The sequence below is a fragment of the Vanellus vanellus genome, assembly GCF_965231255.1.
Source record: "Vanellus vanellus genome assembly, chromosome: 17".
In the NCBI taxonomy this organism is placed as follows: domain Eukaryota; kingdom Metazoa; phylum Chordata; class Aves; order Charadriiformes; family Charadriidae; genus Vanellus; species Vanellus vanellus.
This window is the reverse complement of record NC_138922.1, coordinates 3638489-3653950: the sequence shown is the minus strand read 5'-3', so window position 1 is coordinate 3653950 and position 15462 is coordinate 3638489. Positions and strand designations below refer to the sequence as shown.

The window sequence follows — 15462 nt, the reverse complement described above, 5'->3', positions numbered from 1 at the left end:
CTGGTCCACCACAGCCCTGCTCGGTGCCTGTGCCATCGCCGGTGGCTGCGGTGTGTCCCCAAAGCCGCACAGACACCCCCATTCCCATCGCAAGCCAGAGGGGAGGAGAGAGCATCCTGGCTGCCAGAGATGCCGAAACCAGGCAGGGAAACCCATGCTCCCGCGGCGTGCCCAGTACTCTGCCACGGAATCATGGAATCACGGAGTTTCAGAGTTGGAAGGGACCTCTAGAGATCACCCAGCCCAACTGCCCTGCCAAAGCAGGATTGCCCAGAGCACATCACTCAGGACTGCATCCAGGCGGGTCTTGAACATCTCCACGGAAGGGGACTCCCCCCCCTCCCTGGGCAGCCTGTGCCAGTGCTCTGTCACCCGAACTGTAAAGAAGTGTTTCCGTGTATTTGAACGGAACTTCCTGCGTTCTAACTTGTGCCCATTGCCCCTCGTCCTGTCACTGGGAACCATTGAAAAGAGCCTGGCTCCATCCTCCTTCAACCCACCCTTTAGATACTCATATGCCATAATAAGGTCTCCCCTCAGCCTTCTCTTCTCCAGGCTAAAGAGTCCCAGCTCTCTCAGACTTTCCTCATAAGGGAGATGCTCCAATCCCTTCATCATCTTAGTTGCCCTTCGCTGGACTCGCTCCAGCAGTTCCCTGTCCCTCTTGAACTGGGGAGCCCAAAACTGGACACAGTATTCCAGTTGTGGCCTCACCAGTGCAGAGTAGAGGGGGAGAATGACCTCCCTCGACCTACTGGCCACACTCTTCCCTATGCAGCCCAGGATTCCATTGGCCTTTTTGGCGACAAGGGCACATTGCTGAGCCATGGATAATTTACTGTCTACCAGGACCCCCAGATCCTTCTCCTCAGAGCTACTTCCCAGCAGGTCCGCCCCTAACCTATACTGGTGCCCAGCATTCTTCCTCCCCAGCTGCAGGCCCCGGGGAAGCGGTGTTGAGCGGCTCCAACAGCCTCTTTGCTTATTCCTCTGCATAAAACTCTGCAGCCTCTTTTCTCCCTATTTTTTAAAGCCGAATGACTCACTGGCAGGCTCCTCAACCTGCTTCAGCATCCCCAGGCTGTGGCTGAGGGATGCTCGCCGTTAAAGCCGCTGAGGTTCCTCAGGCTGAGGATGTGCTTGAAAGCAGAATGAGGCCAGATTGGTTTTTTTTTTTGTTGTTGTTGTTGTTGTTATCCTGTTTGAAATGTTGTTTTCCGCTTCCCCGGTGCGTGTCAGAGCGTGGCACGGGTTGGTTTGTGGCTGCTGGGAGAGAGGTCTGCCGGTGGGCAAAACCCACCCATCAGCCCGGCTGGAAGAGGGGAAAATGTACTAAAAACATCACTTTTTGGGGGGGGACCGTTTTCCCAATGGTGTGAAGACAGGAGGGACTTCTTTTTCCCGCAGCCTTTTTGAAGTTTGGAAGTGATTTCTGGGGTGCGGAGCGAGCGGCAGGGATGCGCGCCGGCAGCGCCGGCACGTGGGTGCGGGATGCTCGCCTGCATCCCTGCGGCCGCCTTCTCCTTCGGGATGCTAAATATATCCTGAGCCGGAGCGGGGAAGCAGGGACGGCCGTTGTGTTTGTGCCGGTGGATATTTGCCGCTTTCTTTCCCGTCGGCGCTAATTCCGCGGCTTTTCCAACCCTGTCCGTGAACGATAGTGAAGGTGGTTTGCAGAGGAGGAGGAGAACCTGAGCAGCCCTTGCTCCTGGGCGGCCAGAGCATCGCTCGCGTTTCATATCGAAGATATTATAATGCCTTCATTTAAATCCCTTTTTTTTTTGTTGTTAAATTAAATAGGGGTGGAGATAGATATATATATATATATATATATATATATTTTTTTTTTTTCAGTTTTAAAACCAACTTAAATCAGACACTGGGACAACTTTCCTATGCAAGCCAGATTTAACGCTGTTAATTTACGCTTTTTAAATGCCTTTGGACGGGGGGGTGTTTCCGGATGAGCCCGTAGACCAAGCCCTGCCCTGGCTGACACCGCTGCCGGACCGGGTTCGCTCTTTGAACCTCGTTCTGCTGCTGCTTATTCCTCAGTTCCATTTTTTCGATACTTCCCTCGGTCTCTCAAAGCTGACAAAGCAGTTTGGATAGCAGAAAGCTTTATCGCCCTCGGGTGATAAAGGTTTGGGTTGTTTTTTTAAGAAGGATGAGAGCACCCAGCTTTCATTAATGAACCTTTCAGGATTAATTGGCTAAATCACAACCGAAAGAGATGACGCACTAAATTTTAAAAAAAAAAAAAAAAAAAAAAAAAAAAACTAAGAAAACGAATAAATGATCCAGAGTGTGATGGTTTAATTAAACCTGAGCGGATTTGATGGGGAACGGCCGCAGGGCCTTCGCGGGCAGCGATGCTGCGGCTCCGCGCGTGGCCGAGGAGGGTCTGCGGCGGGATCGTGTCTCCTCCTGCGTCCCCTCGCTAGGAAAGGCGGCGGATGACACGAGCTCCGGAGCGGTAAATCCGGCTCCCAGGAGCAGCGGGGAGGGTTGCGGCGAAACCCTGGGGCAGCAGCCGCCGCCGCGGATTCGGTCGGCTGCGTCAGACCGAAGAGGCTCAGTCGTGCGGACGGATTGTGTCCTTGAGATCCGCGGCGCTGAGGGTGCGCCGGAGCCCGGCACGGCCCCCGGAGCTGCTTTCGTGTCGAGACACACCACCTCCCCCTGCAGCACTGCCCGCATCCTCCTGGGAGTTTAGCATCCCTGTTTTGCTGGGGATAATGGAAAAATAAGGGGGAGATGAGGGGAGAACCCTAAATTGGTGTGGGATGTGCCACGCTCGCAGTGAAGATGCTCCATCCTTTGCTTATTTAGGAGATGAGGCGATGACTGGTGGGACCAGAGAGCCTCAAATCGCTGTCTGCATCCCGACGGAAAAGCGCGTTCGGCCGGGGCTGGTACCGCAGCGTGCAGCCCCGGCGCTGCCGTCTGCACCGGCCCCTTCACCAGCGCTTTACGTTCTTTCTTGTCTTGCAGGGCTGAGAAGACGGAGGTTTTGAGCGAAGATCTCCTGCAGGTGAGGTCCTCTGCAGCCGGTCCAGCCCGTGTCCAGGGTGCCCATGGGTGCCCACACACCCACCCGTGGGTGCTGGATGTGGCAGCAGCTCCGTGCCGGTCGGTGCCGCGGTGTCCCACGGTGATAAGAGGGGGCTGGGAGGAGGAGGAGGAGGAGGAGGAGGAGGAGGAGGAGGAGGAGGGTGTTGGGAGCGTGGGAAGCGGCATCCCCTCCCTCCCTCCTGCCCTTTCCCAGCCTGGTTTTCAGGTCAGCTGGAATCGGATCCGGTCTTGTCCCCGCCAGGACGGCAACGCGATACGGCCAGCTGGATGGCGGGCGCCTGCCTCTCCCCTCTCTGGGGACGGGACAGGTGACAGCAGGGGACAATGCCCAAAGCTGATGGGTTGGGGGGCGACTTCAGCAAAACACCTCGAGCCAAAAAAAAAACAAAACAAACCTCCGGCGGTGCCACGGAGCATCGGCTGTGACGTTCGGGTCACGGTCTCTCGGGGACATCTCATCTCGGTGCTTTTTGCGCTGGGAAGTGGGGGCTTCCTGCGCGTCCCCGGGGAGGGGGAGAAAGTGCCGGCAAAGCCACCCAAATTCGCAGATCCGTCGCTGAATTCCCGAGGTTTCTAACTCACGCCTTCTCTAAATCCTGGCTGGTAACTGGGGCGCTGATGAGCCGAACGGCCGTCGGGGGGGGATGCTCACCCGGCCGTCAGCCAACCCCGGCGGCTGTTGGCTGTGCTTCAAACCCTCTTTTTGGGGGGGCTAAGCTGGTGTATTTATACCTCCCACCTTGGGAATTTGGTCTGGGCCGTTGCCGTCGGGTAGCGGATTCCGCCGAAAGAGCCAGAGGGAGCGGTGCGCGTGGGTGCCGGCGGCGGGAGGCGGCGACCTGCGGGTGACAGTGGCTGCAGGGTGACCTTGAGCTCTCGCGGGCCACCGTGGCCTGCCTACGTCTTGCCCTCGCTCCGACCTGATGACGCTGCTCCCCGCACCCATCAGGCTTTAGTGAGAGCCGCCAAAAACCTGAGGAGGGTTCGGAGAGAGCCCTCCCTGAAGGGGTACGGCCGAACCGCGCTGGAAGGGGGTGAGATGAAGCCGGTTGCAAAGGTCCCAGCGGGGCGCAGAGGGCAGCCGCCCCCGTCCGTTTGTCCATCCCGCTGCTTTACCGGGGATTTAGCAACCGGTTCCGTGACGGCTGGGACCAGCCTGACCCGTGCAGGGAAGGGCGCGAGGTTGGTCTCCGGTTGTACTGGCACCGGTGAGAGGTGGCCGGCGGCGGCGGCGGGGGCTCCCGGCGCGGCGGTGGCTTTGTGTGCCGTTCGGCAGCGCCGTCCTCGCGCTACGCACCCCTGCGAGGCACTCTCCAGCCTTCGGGATTCGGTTTGGGTGGTTTTATGATTTTGTTTTGTTTTGTTTTGTTTTTTTCCCTTCTTCACCGCTGGGGGTGGGGATGGGGCAGGGTGCGGCGGTCGGTGACAGGTCCCCGATGTCCCCAGGGGTGGGATGGCAGAGGGGGGGGGGGGGGGAGCTGAGCGCTGCCCGCCGCCAGCAGCCGGAGGGAACATCAGTAACAAAGCTTTTTTTTTCTTTCTATTTTAATTACTGGCGTTTCTCCGTGCAAGCTCTGAGGTCTCCGGGGCCCCTCGGCAGCGGGAGCCGGACCCCTGCCCTTCCAGCCACCCGGTGACATCCCGGCGCTAGCCGGCATCCGCGCTGGCACCGGCGAGGGCAGGTTGGGCTTCGGCAGCGCTGCACGGGAGGTTTTTTTACACCTTTTGGAGAGGCGGATGGTTTTGCCGGGAGGGCGGCTGCCGGAGAGTCAGGCGTGGGCGCAGGGGGTCTCTCTGCAGGGACGGTGGGGAACCCGAACCCTTTCGGGTGTCCTATGCAATTGCCTCCGGTTCGGCTCACGTGCGTGAGTGTGCGCCCGTATATGTGCGCTTCTGCACATCATACCCCTTCCTTGCAACATACACACGGACACATGTGTGTGTGTATATATATATATATATAAAATGTGCCAGGGGGATGGGAACAGGCTTTTTCCAGTGGTGCCCAGTGACAGGACAGGAGGGAACGGGCACAAACTTGACCGTAGGAAGTTCCATCTCAACCTGAGGAGGGACCTCTCTCCTGTGCGGGCGGCAGAGCACTGGCACAGCTGCCCAGAGAGGGGGGGGAGTCTCCCACTCTGGAGCCATTCCAAACCCGCCTGGACATGTCCTGTGCCACTGCTGGAGGTGCCCCTGCTCTGGCGGGGGGTGGGACTGGGGGAGCTCCAGAGGGCCCTTCCAGCCCTCACCAGTCTGGGAGTCTGTGAAAAATAATATATGTATAATATATATCCTTATATATATTACGTATATAGAGATAAAACCAATATATATAATATATAACATTATATATATTATAAAAATAATAGTTATATATAAAAAGAATAGATCTCGGATGCCTGGCTGAAGCAGAGCATCCTCTGCCATCCCTGCGGTGGCTCCCATGAGATGCCTCCTGCCCGGAGGACCGGCACGCTGGAGAAGCTCAGCCCTTCCCCCCCTTCCCCAGGGCAGGGAGTAGTTTGTTTTTCCCAGATTATTTTTTTATTTTTTTTGTCTTTTTTTTTTTTTTTCCCCACCCAGATTGTCTCCCAAGCTTTTGAGATTCCCATGTTTTCCCCGAGTCTCTCAGCTATAGTTTTCAGCAGAGCTTGTTCGCTTACATTTAGTGACTCACCTCGCGGAGTTTCGGGCTGAAATTCTTAGTTTAATCAATACGGAGGCAAATAAGGCGATTTGCAGCTCTGGGTTGGAGCTGCGGCCGGTTCGGTTTGTGGCAGGGCTCGGCTGGGGACGGACACCTCCTGCCCTCGCCCTGGGATAAGAGGGCTTTGAGGCTGCGCTGGATGCGGCCCCCAACTTTCCTCGAAGGGGGGGTGAGATGGGGCACCACCAACCGGGTGACACCTTCTCCCCGCTTAAAGCATCCCTGCCCTGGGAAGGGGTTGGGCTCGGCGGCTGTTGCATCCGCTGCGGCGGCAATTAAAATGGTTTGGGATTGAAAAGGAAGAAGTGCCTTCTGTCCCTGGGCGGCGGGTGCGGGACCAGGCGGGATACCCCGGTGATGGGCTCCGCTGCATCCGCAGGTAGAGAAGCGCCTGGAACTGGTGAAGCAGGTCTCCCACAGCACCCACAAGAAGCTGACGGCATGTCTGCAGGGCCAGCAAGGCGTGGACGCCGACAAGCGCTCGGTGAGGCTGTGGGGGGGCTCGGAGGATGCCGGGCGGGCTGCCGGCGGCGGCGGCGGCGGGGTGGGAAACGCAGCCCCTCTCTCTTTGCAGAAGAAGCTGCCGCTGACGACGCTGGCGCAGTGCTTGATGGAGGGATCGGCTGTGCTGGGTGACGACTCCCTGCTGGGGTAAGGGGGAGTGGGGGGGTCCAGCTCTCCCCCGGCGCTCTGCCGTCGCCGGGATGATGCCACGGCCAAGAATTGCTGCAGTTCCTTACCTGTGCCGCCGGATAACGGGGGAGGTTTCACGGCGGTGTCGGAGGGGCTGGGATGCACGTGTGAGCTCGGTGGTCCAGGGTTTCCCTTTATTCTTCTCCTCCTTGTGATGGGCTGGGGTCCTCTAGTCATCCAGTATACACTGTAAACTATATCTATATGTATAGAGGGAGAGATCTTAAGACAGTCCATACAATTTCAGACTATAATCGGTACAATACTTAGGGAATAAGATTTTCCTAACGCTCCTCGGGCTGCCGCCCTCCCTCCAGCCCTCTGCCAAGGAAGGGCTGTCCCACGCCGCTGCCGAGACCCCCAACCCCCACGGGGCTTTGGGTGCCCATCGCCCCCCCCACACCCCCCCTCCCCCAGCCCCCGTGGTACCCAGCCCCGCTGCTGCCCTTGCAGGAAGATGCTGCGGCTGTGCGGGGAGGCGGAGGACAAACTGGCTCAGGAGCTCATCCACTTCGAGCTGCAGGTGGAGAGGGACGTCATCGAGCCCCTCTTCGTGCTGGCCGAGGTGAGCGGCGGGCGAGGACGTCCTCGGGTCCGGGTGTCACCGTGCCGGGGACTCGCATCCGAAACAAGGCTGGGTTTCACCACTTCGGCGGCGGATGTGGTTCCTGGCCCCTGCGAGAGACCTTCCCGCTTGGAGATGTTTGCTAATTGCTTTAATCGGCGGGCAGTATTTGCACGTTCAGCTGGGCTGGCTCTGGGGCGGTGGTCCCTGCCGGGCTCCTGCTCTCCCCGCTCTGGCTCATCTCTGCCTCTCTCCTGAAGGCAGAGGCGTTAACACTCTTATTTCTGACCCATTTTTTTCCAAGCTGCAAACACATACTGTTATCGTTTGCGATATTTTCTTTCCCTTCCTTTTCTCCCCTGCTGCCAGCTTTGTTTTTCGGTTTTACCCAATGCTTTTTTTTTTTTTTTTTTTTTCTTCCCTTTTACCTCTCGCAAAATATCCCGGGCTTGATTCTGATTTTATCTTCCCCCGGGGCAGAGACGGCAAGAGCTTTATCGCACTGCTGGTGTTACCGGGATGGGCGAGCAGCGCCGCACCACGGCTTTTATTTTGCCGGATCCCTCGGCAAAGGGTGCCCCGTACGTGGGAGGTTTTGCATTGCCATTCCCGAAAGCCCTTTCCCTGCCTTCAGCCGGCTCCCCGGTGCGGGAGGCCGGGATCCCCCGAGGATGCTCCTCTCGGGGATGCGGTGGCGTCCGTTGGGGCTGGAGGGGGGTGGCACAGCCCAGGTGGGGACACGGAGGAGGGATGAGCTGTGCCATCTCCCTAATGATGTTTAAATAAGGAGCTGCGTCCTTATCCGCCCAGTTTGCGGCAGCCCTGACGCCCAGCGTCGCAGTCGCCTCTCCGGGGGTGTTTATCTCCTCCCGTTCCTCTGTGTTGCTGCAGGTGGAAATCCCGAATATCCAAAAACAGCGGAAGCACTTGGCAAAGCTCGTGCTGGATATGGATTCCTCCAGGACGCGGTAGGGAACAGCTTCAAAGCTGCTTTATAAAAAAAAAAAAAACTATAAAAATTCCCAAGGGGTGGGTAGCACCAGGGAGGACACGTCCCGGAGCCCCGGTACCGCGGCTCCCTCGGGACGGTAAGTCTCGGCTGTGTCACCGTGTGTCACGAAGTCAAGCTCTGCGACGAGCCAAGATTTCTGCTCTTATCTGCAGAATCCCTGGATCCCTTTTCCTTGCTTGTCCTCTGCAGAAAAGAGTATTTTTTTCTGGCACAAACCCTTCTTTTTTCACTCTTTTCCCTATCTTGGTGAGTTCTTACATGCTGGCACAGAGCCGGGTGCTCCTGCCGCTGTAGAGCAGCACTGGAGTAGATGTGGAATGTCCTTTGGGATCGTCCCACATCCCGGATGCTGCACTGGGACATGGTGGGCTGCGCCTTGGGCTTTGCCTGGGGCCGTTTGCAACCATTTAGGGTTGGCCAAACCCTACACAATGTCACGGCGTGCCCCAGGGAGAGGTCTGGGAGGTGTCCGTAGTCCCCAAAGTCATGTCCAGGCTCTCCCATCGCCTGCCTCTCTCCTCCCACCTGGGTGGAGCTCGTTCTCCTGCTGAAAATAATTGCTTAATTAGAGCCCAGTGTGCACAGTTATGGGGACTGGGGATATTTGGGGTTGGGAGTGGATGCTGCATCCCAGCCTGGCTTTGGACCACCTCCGCCGGCGCTCAGCCCTGGGGACCGTGGTGGGTTTGGCCAAGGGGGTTCCCTGGGCTGCCCTCCAAGTTCGTTGGGATCCGAGCACCGCTCCGCGTGAGTCCCTGTCCCCTCCCTGTGACAGCTCTGCCCTCTCTCCGCAGGTGGCAGCAGTCGGTGAAGTCCTCGGGTCTGGCCAGCAACCTGCAGCCCTCGGGCGCCAAAGCCGACGCTCTCAGGGAGGAGATGGAGGAGGCGGCCAACAGAGTGGAGATTTGCCGGGTACCCGGGAGACCTGGGGGGATCGCTCCTTGCCGGGGCGAGGGGGGGACCTCGGCATCCCAGGCACGGCGGAAAACCTCCAACCTCTCCTCTTACCCTGTTCTTCACCCTTTTCGTGCCCCGTTGCCCGTGATAAACCCTCCTCCGGCTGGTTCCCGTGCCCAAACACAGCCTGGCGGCAGTGGGCGATGCTCACCGGCCAAGCAGGACATCCCCAGTTCCTCTGTCCCCATCCTCCGTATCCCACCAGAGCTGCAGAGCATCCCCTCGCCAAGGGATATGTCCCAGCAGGAGCCGGCGAGCTCAGCACCGCGTGTGCCCAGCCCCGGCACAGAGACCCGCGGGAAGCGCCGGCGTGTGCCCAGCTCACACGTGCCACCCGGCCACGTCGCCCCCCGCCGTCCCGCGGGACACCGGCCCACCCAGTTGGTCACGTTGGGAGGGAAAAACATCCGAGCGAGGGGGGACGCTGGTGCCGGCGCCTTCATCGCGGGATGCGGGCTTCAGCAATAACCCCCCCCCCCCCCCCCCGACAATTTTGTGGGGCTTTAAATTGCCCCCCGGGGCAGAAAACGCGAAGGGCACTGGGCAAAGGTGGTGCTGTAGGTCATGGGCGGGTTTGGGACAGGAGGTGGAGCTGAGTGCGCGTCTCAATTCCTGGCTCCTTTCTGCAGGAACGCAACCGGAACCCGCGTAGTTTTTAAAATCCGGTCCCAAACGTGTGCCGTCATACAGCATCGCAGCCCCATGCTCCCAGTAATTCCCAGCAAACCAGCTGGGCCGGGAGCTGCCCCCCCCCCCCAATATATTCACCGTAGGTGGTGGTGGATGTGGCAAGCGGGAGGTGCTCCTGGTGTTTTAAAAATCCTGAAGGTTTTCCTCCAGTTGAGTTATCCAAAGGGGATTCTCAGAACGGAGCAACTGGGGAAGGGGTAGGGATGAGCAAATCCGGGGGGGGGGGAGGGGGGTAATTTGGGCCGGATTTGGGCCGTTCAGCCCGCGGGGATGTGCAGCCTTCAGCTGAGGGGTCGTTCCCGCGTAACTCTTGCTGCCGGCGAGCTCGTTAGGAGGCGCCGGCTAATTGTGGGCTCCGGGAGGAAGGAGGGGCGCGAGGGTGGATGCAAACCCCCGTGGTGCTGCCGTGCCTTCAGCATCCCGAGCGCATCCCCGGCGGGTGTTGGGGTGTGCCACGCTGCACGTTGGCTCCTGGCGTCACCGAGCTGGTCCTTCCCGGTGGCCTCCGAAAGGGCCATCGTGGTGGCGTCAGGGCGGCACGAGTGAGCCGGCGACTAATTCTCCGCTCTCCGCAGGACCAGCTCTCAGCTGACATGTACAATTTTGTGGCCAAAGAAGTAGACTATGCAAACTATTTTCAAACCGTAAGTGCCACCCGTCCCCACGGGACTCCTCTGTCCCCGTTCTTGGCCGTGGGGGTGACAGCCGGTGCCGTCTCTCCCCCCCTCTCCCCCCCCCCCCAGCTGATCGAGGTGCAGGCGGAGTACCATCGGAAATCCTTAGCGCTTTTGCAGAACGTCCTGCCCCAAATTAAAGCCCAGCAGGGTAAGTGCCCGCCGGGGGAGGGGTGGGGTGGGGTGGGGGGGCTGTCCCGCTCCTGCGCGCGATGCCGAGGGCTCTGCGTCACGCCGGAGCCGTGCGGAGCTGAGCCGTGATGAGCCGACTCCGGCGGGACCCCGCGGCGTGGCGTGGCGCTGGGTTTGGGGCTGAGCATCCTCCTTTTGCTCGCCCCGCCTGCATCCCGCCTGCCCCGGCGCTGGGGAGGGCATCCCATCCCCATCCCGTTTGGTCACTGGGAGGAAGGGGGAGGGGGGGGGGGGCCAGGATCCGGCCGGCTTCATGGATAGGGGCGGGGGGGGAAACCTGCCCGAATATCCCCATCAAGCGCGGCGCCGGGGGTGGGAACCCAGCGCCGAGGTTGTTGGGGGGAGGGGGCTCTTGGGGCTTCGTTTTGGGGTGTGCAACCTCCGTAGGAGCTGGGCTGGGGGAGCGAGGTCGGGGAAAGCCCCGCGCCGGGACCCCGAGAGCAGCGCATCCCCCGGGGCAGGGCTCGGGGTGCTGCCGTCGCTGCGGCGGGGCAGGGAGTGATTTGTATTTTATTTTTTTCTCTCGATCCCACAAAATATTCCTGCCTCAAACTGTGATGGAAGAAGGGGGAATATATTGCAAAGGTTTGCCCGTCATTGCTCCCCCCGGAAAACGTTATCCAGCCCCTTTGAAATGTCCCGTGTGATGATTGGAAAACATTTTGTTTGGATTTCATCTTTAAAAAGCACTTCCCGAGCCGCCCAGGACAGAGGTGCGGGGTCCTGTTCTTTTAGCAACACCCAAACGGAATATTTTTGCTGCCGAAACGCTGTGATCCGAGGGCCTTTCGGGGAGGGGATGCCGGATCCGGCACCGTCCCCGCCGTGTCCTCCCCCTCCTCTCACCCCCTCTGCCCGTCACAGAGGCGTGGATGGAGAAGCCCTCCTTCGGAAAGCCCTTGGAGGAGCACCTGGCCGTCAGCGGGCGGGAGATCGCCTTCCCCGTGGAGGCGTGCGTGACGATGCTGCTGGAGTGCGGCATGCAGGAGGAGGTGGGTCCCATGTCCTACCCCCCTCCCTTGGGCACGGTGGAAGGGGATACGGGTGCCTCCAAGGCGGGGATGAGGAACCGGGAGGGGGCTTTGGGGACATCCCCGGCCCCAACATTTGTCCGACGCTCTCCTGTGTCCTCTGCGAAGGGTCTCTTCCGAGTGGCTCCCTCGGCCTCCAAGCTGAAGAAGCTCAAGGCCGCGCTGGACTGCTGCGTGGTGGACGTGCAGGAGTACTCGGCGGATCCGCACGCCATCGCAGGTAGAGGCTGCCCCAGGGGGGGTGTTGGTGGTGTGCGGGGTGGCCCATCCAGCCCCCAAGCGCCAACCATGGGCACCCAGAGGGCGGTCGTCGGTGGCATGAAGTCTAGTTGGAGGCCAGTAACTAGTGGTGTAGTCCAAGGGTTGATACTGGGTTTGATCCTGATTAACATCTTCATTAATGACGTGGATGGTGGGGCAGGGGCCACCCTCAGCAAGTTGGCAGATGACACCAAAGTGGGCGGAGCGGCTGATGCAGCAGAGGGTGGTGCTGCCATCCAGAGGGACCTGGGCACGCTGGAGAAATGGGCTGAGAGAGACCTCCCGAAGTTCAGCAAGGGGAAGCGCCAAGTGCTGCCCCTGGGGAGGAGCAGCCCCAGGCACCAGGACATACTGGGGCCACCCGGCTGGAAAGCAGCAGAGATGGCCCTGGGGGTCCTGGTGGACACCGAGGTGACCGTGGACCAGCAACATGAAGGCCAATGGTGTCGTGGGCTGTGCTGGGAGGAGTGATGCCAGCAGGTCAAGGGAGGTGATCCTTCCCCTATGCTGAGCACTGGTGAGGCCACACCTGGTGTGCTGGGTCCAGTGCTGGGCATTACGAGAGAGACATGGATGTACTGGATAGAGTCCAGTGAAGGGCCATGAGGATGATGAAGGGCCTGGAGTATCTCTCCTAGAAGGAGAGGCTGAAGGAGGTGGGACTCTTCAGCCTGGAGCAGAGAAAGCTCAGGGGGATCTCATCGATGGATATAAATACCTGCGGGGAGGGTGCAAAGAAGACAGAGCTCTTTCCAGTGGTGGCCAGTGCTGGGACCAGAGGCAGTGGGCACCGACTGGAACACAGGAGGTTCCCTCTGAACATCAGGAAACACTTTGTCACTGTGTGGGTGACCAGCGACTGGCAGAGGTTGCCCAGGGAGGTGGTAGAGTCTCCATCCATGGAGGTACCCAGAAGTCGTCAGGACATGGTGATGGGCAACCAGCTGTGAGTGGTACTGCTGGAGGAGGGGGTTGGACCAGATGACTTCCAGAGGTCTCTTCCCACCTCAACCCTTCTGTGGTTTGTCCCACAGCCTTTGAACAGCAAAGACAGAATATATGGGGGGACAAATGCACGAACACAGCTCTTGGTGGAAGTGGGGACATTCAGGCGGTGCCATCCACCAAAGAGCACAGACCCTGACCCCCACGTCCCCTCCCCAGCCAAGGGCTCGAGCAGCACTTTTGGTTGCAGGCGAGGAAGAAAACAGGGATGCGATTGCGATCTGAGGTGGCATCGGGGCCCTGGTGACACTAATGAGGGTGACACTAATGAGGATGATGCTGATCAGGAGAGGCTCCGCAGGAGCAGTGAGCGGTCGGGAGGGTTCACACGTGTTACCATCAAGCTTGCCGTCTTCTCTCTACCTCTTCTGTGGCTAAGACCCTCTCCGAGCACAGATCCGAGCCCGGCGGGCTGCTATTAAGCATTAATTCGGTTTAAATGCCACTCAGCTGTCCCCCTCCTCCTGGGCCGGGCTCTCCAGCGGGTGCAGGATTAGACCCTGGTTTTCTGCTGACTGCAATGGGAATCTTTTCCCAGCAGCTGTGAAGGTCCTAGGGAAAAACGAGTGACGGAGAGCTGGGTGAACGCCTGGCGGAGGCAAAAACGGTGGAGGGAATCAAGGAGGTGGTAGGAGGGACGAGGTGGAGGTGGCAAGGTGGTTGCTTGGGGGTTAGGGGATGCTACGGGCTCCACCAAGCTGGAGGGACTAAGGGGTGCTTTGGGAGACATCAGTGGGGAGGTTGGGAGGGACGCGAGTCAAAATGCCGAGCAGCGAAACCACTGGGTGCCCGTTGGCCAGTGCCACCCGCGGTGCCGAGCCCCGTGTCCCTTGTGTGCCGCAGGAGCCCTCAAGTCCTACCTGCGAGAGCTGCCGGAGCCCCTCATGACGTTCGAGCTGTACGAGGAGTGGATCCAGGCTTCCAAGTGAGTCTGGGCCAACTCCCCCGTTCCTCCGTGACACGGGTGGTGGCATCTTGGGTCCCCACGGATGGTTTGGAGGCCATGAGTTATTTCTGACATGACTCAACAGCATTTGGGATGCTTCCTCCATGGTCTGAGAGCCAAGAGGGTTCCTATGATGCTCCTTGAGCATCGTGGGTCGTGGCAGTGAGGGTGGCCCTGATGTCCCCTGACCCTGATGTCCCCAGCAGCACCCTGGCCAAGGTGGCCGAGCTCTCCAAGCATCTTCCAGCAAGCCCTTAGGTGGTGGTGCTGTTTGTGGACGGGTGTACAGACCCCGGGGGACAGCTGGCCAAGGGAGCTCCCAGCTGCTCTGCTGGGGTGCTCTGCACCGTGGAACCCCCCCAAACCCAGCAGGACTGGGCCAGCTGAGGTGCCACCAGTGTGCCTGCTCCACCATGGGTCCGCTGTTTGGGGTAGGGGGTGAGGAGCAGAGGAAGGTGGGAGAAGGAGCATCTCCATTTAGGGTGGGAACCACCTCACTGGTGCCTGTATACAGGTCTGACCACATCCCCCACCTGCTGTGGGAGCGCTGGAGCACGACAAGGATGTGGCGGCGGCTCGATGGAGGGGACGGTCCCCAGGGGCGGCACATAGGGGAGCAGATTGTTGTTCTGGGGGGCTTTTTGCAGTGATTTCCCCTTCCAAGGCGAAGACATCCCCAAAACGCAAACCTCGGGGGCGGGGGGGGGGGGCGGGATGGAGGGCGTGCTGCCCAGAAGCGAGGAGAGGACCAGCACCCAACCTGCGGCCAAGAGGTTTCCTTCTCGTTTCAGCCAGGGGTTTGGGGGTTAATTTATACAATGTTGACGGTGGCCTGAGAGTCTCGCAGGGTCGCAGGGTGGGAAGCCCCAGGGTGGGGATGAAGGATGCTGAGCCTCTCGGCCGTCTCCCCGCAGCATCCCGGAGCAGGAGAAGCGGCTGCAGGCTCTCTGGAGCGCCTGCGAAAAATTGCCCAAAGCCAACTACAACAATATCAGGTGAGCCCGGGGCCAGCGGGACCCGGGGAGGGGACGGAGAGGACGCGATCCCGATACACCCATAGGGTTTGGCTCTGCTTTCCAGGTACCTGATTAAATTCCTGGCCAAGCTCACCGAGTACCAGGACACGAATAAAATGACGCCGAGCAACGTGGCCATCGTGTTGGGGCCCAACCTCCTCTGGCCGCAGGCAGATGGGTAAGGTGGCCGGGTGGAAAGCGAGCGGGATAACGGGGAAGAAAGAGGGTGAAGCCGGCTGGGGTGGAGGGGAGATGTCCGGGGCCAAAATCCCGCCGGGGATAAGGCCGGGCTGGGGTGAGGTTGCTGAGCCGCTGCCCACCCCGCCTTGGCAGGAACATGACGGAGATGATGACGACCGTCTCGCTGCAGATCGTGGGCATCATCGAGCCGCTCATCCAGCACGCCGACTGGTTCTTCCCCGGAGGTAGGCTGTGCCCCGCGGCCACGGCGGGGCGGGATGGGCTTCGTGTGACACCCCCCACTCCCCCCTGGGGATGGGGTGCTGAGCGCCCGTATTTATTTTTACCAGTTCCCTCTGCTTGCCTCGGCTTGGGGGGGTGGGGGTGGGGGGGAACAGACGACTCGGGCAGAGACCTGGCAAGACTCATCACAGCAGTGAGCTCAACCCAGCCGC

General features: G+C 59.8%; 1 protein-coding gene across 1 annotated transcript in view; it reads left to right on the top strand.

Annotated features, from left to right (window-relative positions):
* Positions 1–15462, top strand: part of ARHGAP44 (Rho GTPase activating protein 44) — a gene marked incomplete at both ends in the record, with an annotated part of 39602 nt that overhangs the window by 14033 nt on the left and 10107 nt on the right. The window contains 14 exons of the mRNA XM_082491969.1: positions 2995–3034; positions 6165–6269; positions 6360–6436; positions 6932–7043; positions 7935–8011; positions 8850–8967; positions 10278–10346; positions 10446–10527; positions 11433–11560; positions 11708–11819; positions 13709–13790; positions 14726–14806; positions 14892–15005; positions 15161–15252. Coding sequence (XP_082348095.1) covers positions 2995–3034; positions 6165–6269; positions 6360–6436; positions 6932–7043; positions 7935–8011; positions 8850–8967; positions 10278–10346; positions 10446–10527; positions 11433–11560; positions 11708–11819; positions 13709–13790; positions 14726–14806; positions 14892–15005; positions 15161–15252 — 1289 coding nt within the window. The remainder of the gene's footprint in view (positions 1–2994; positions 3035–6164; positions 6270–6359; positions 6437–6931; positions 7044–7934; positions 8012–8849; positions 8968–10277; positions 10347–10445; positions 10528–11432; positions 11561–11707; positions 11820–13708; positions 13791–14725; positions 14807–14891; positions 15006–15160; positions 15253–15462) is intronic.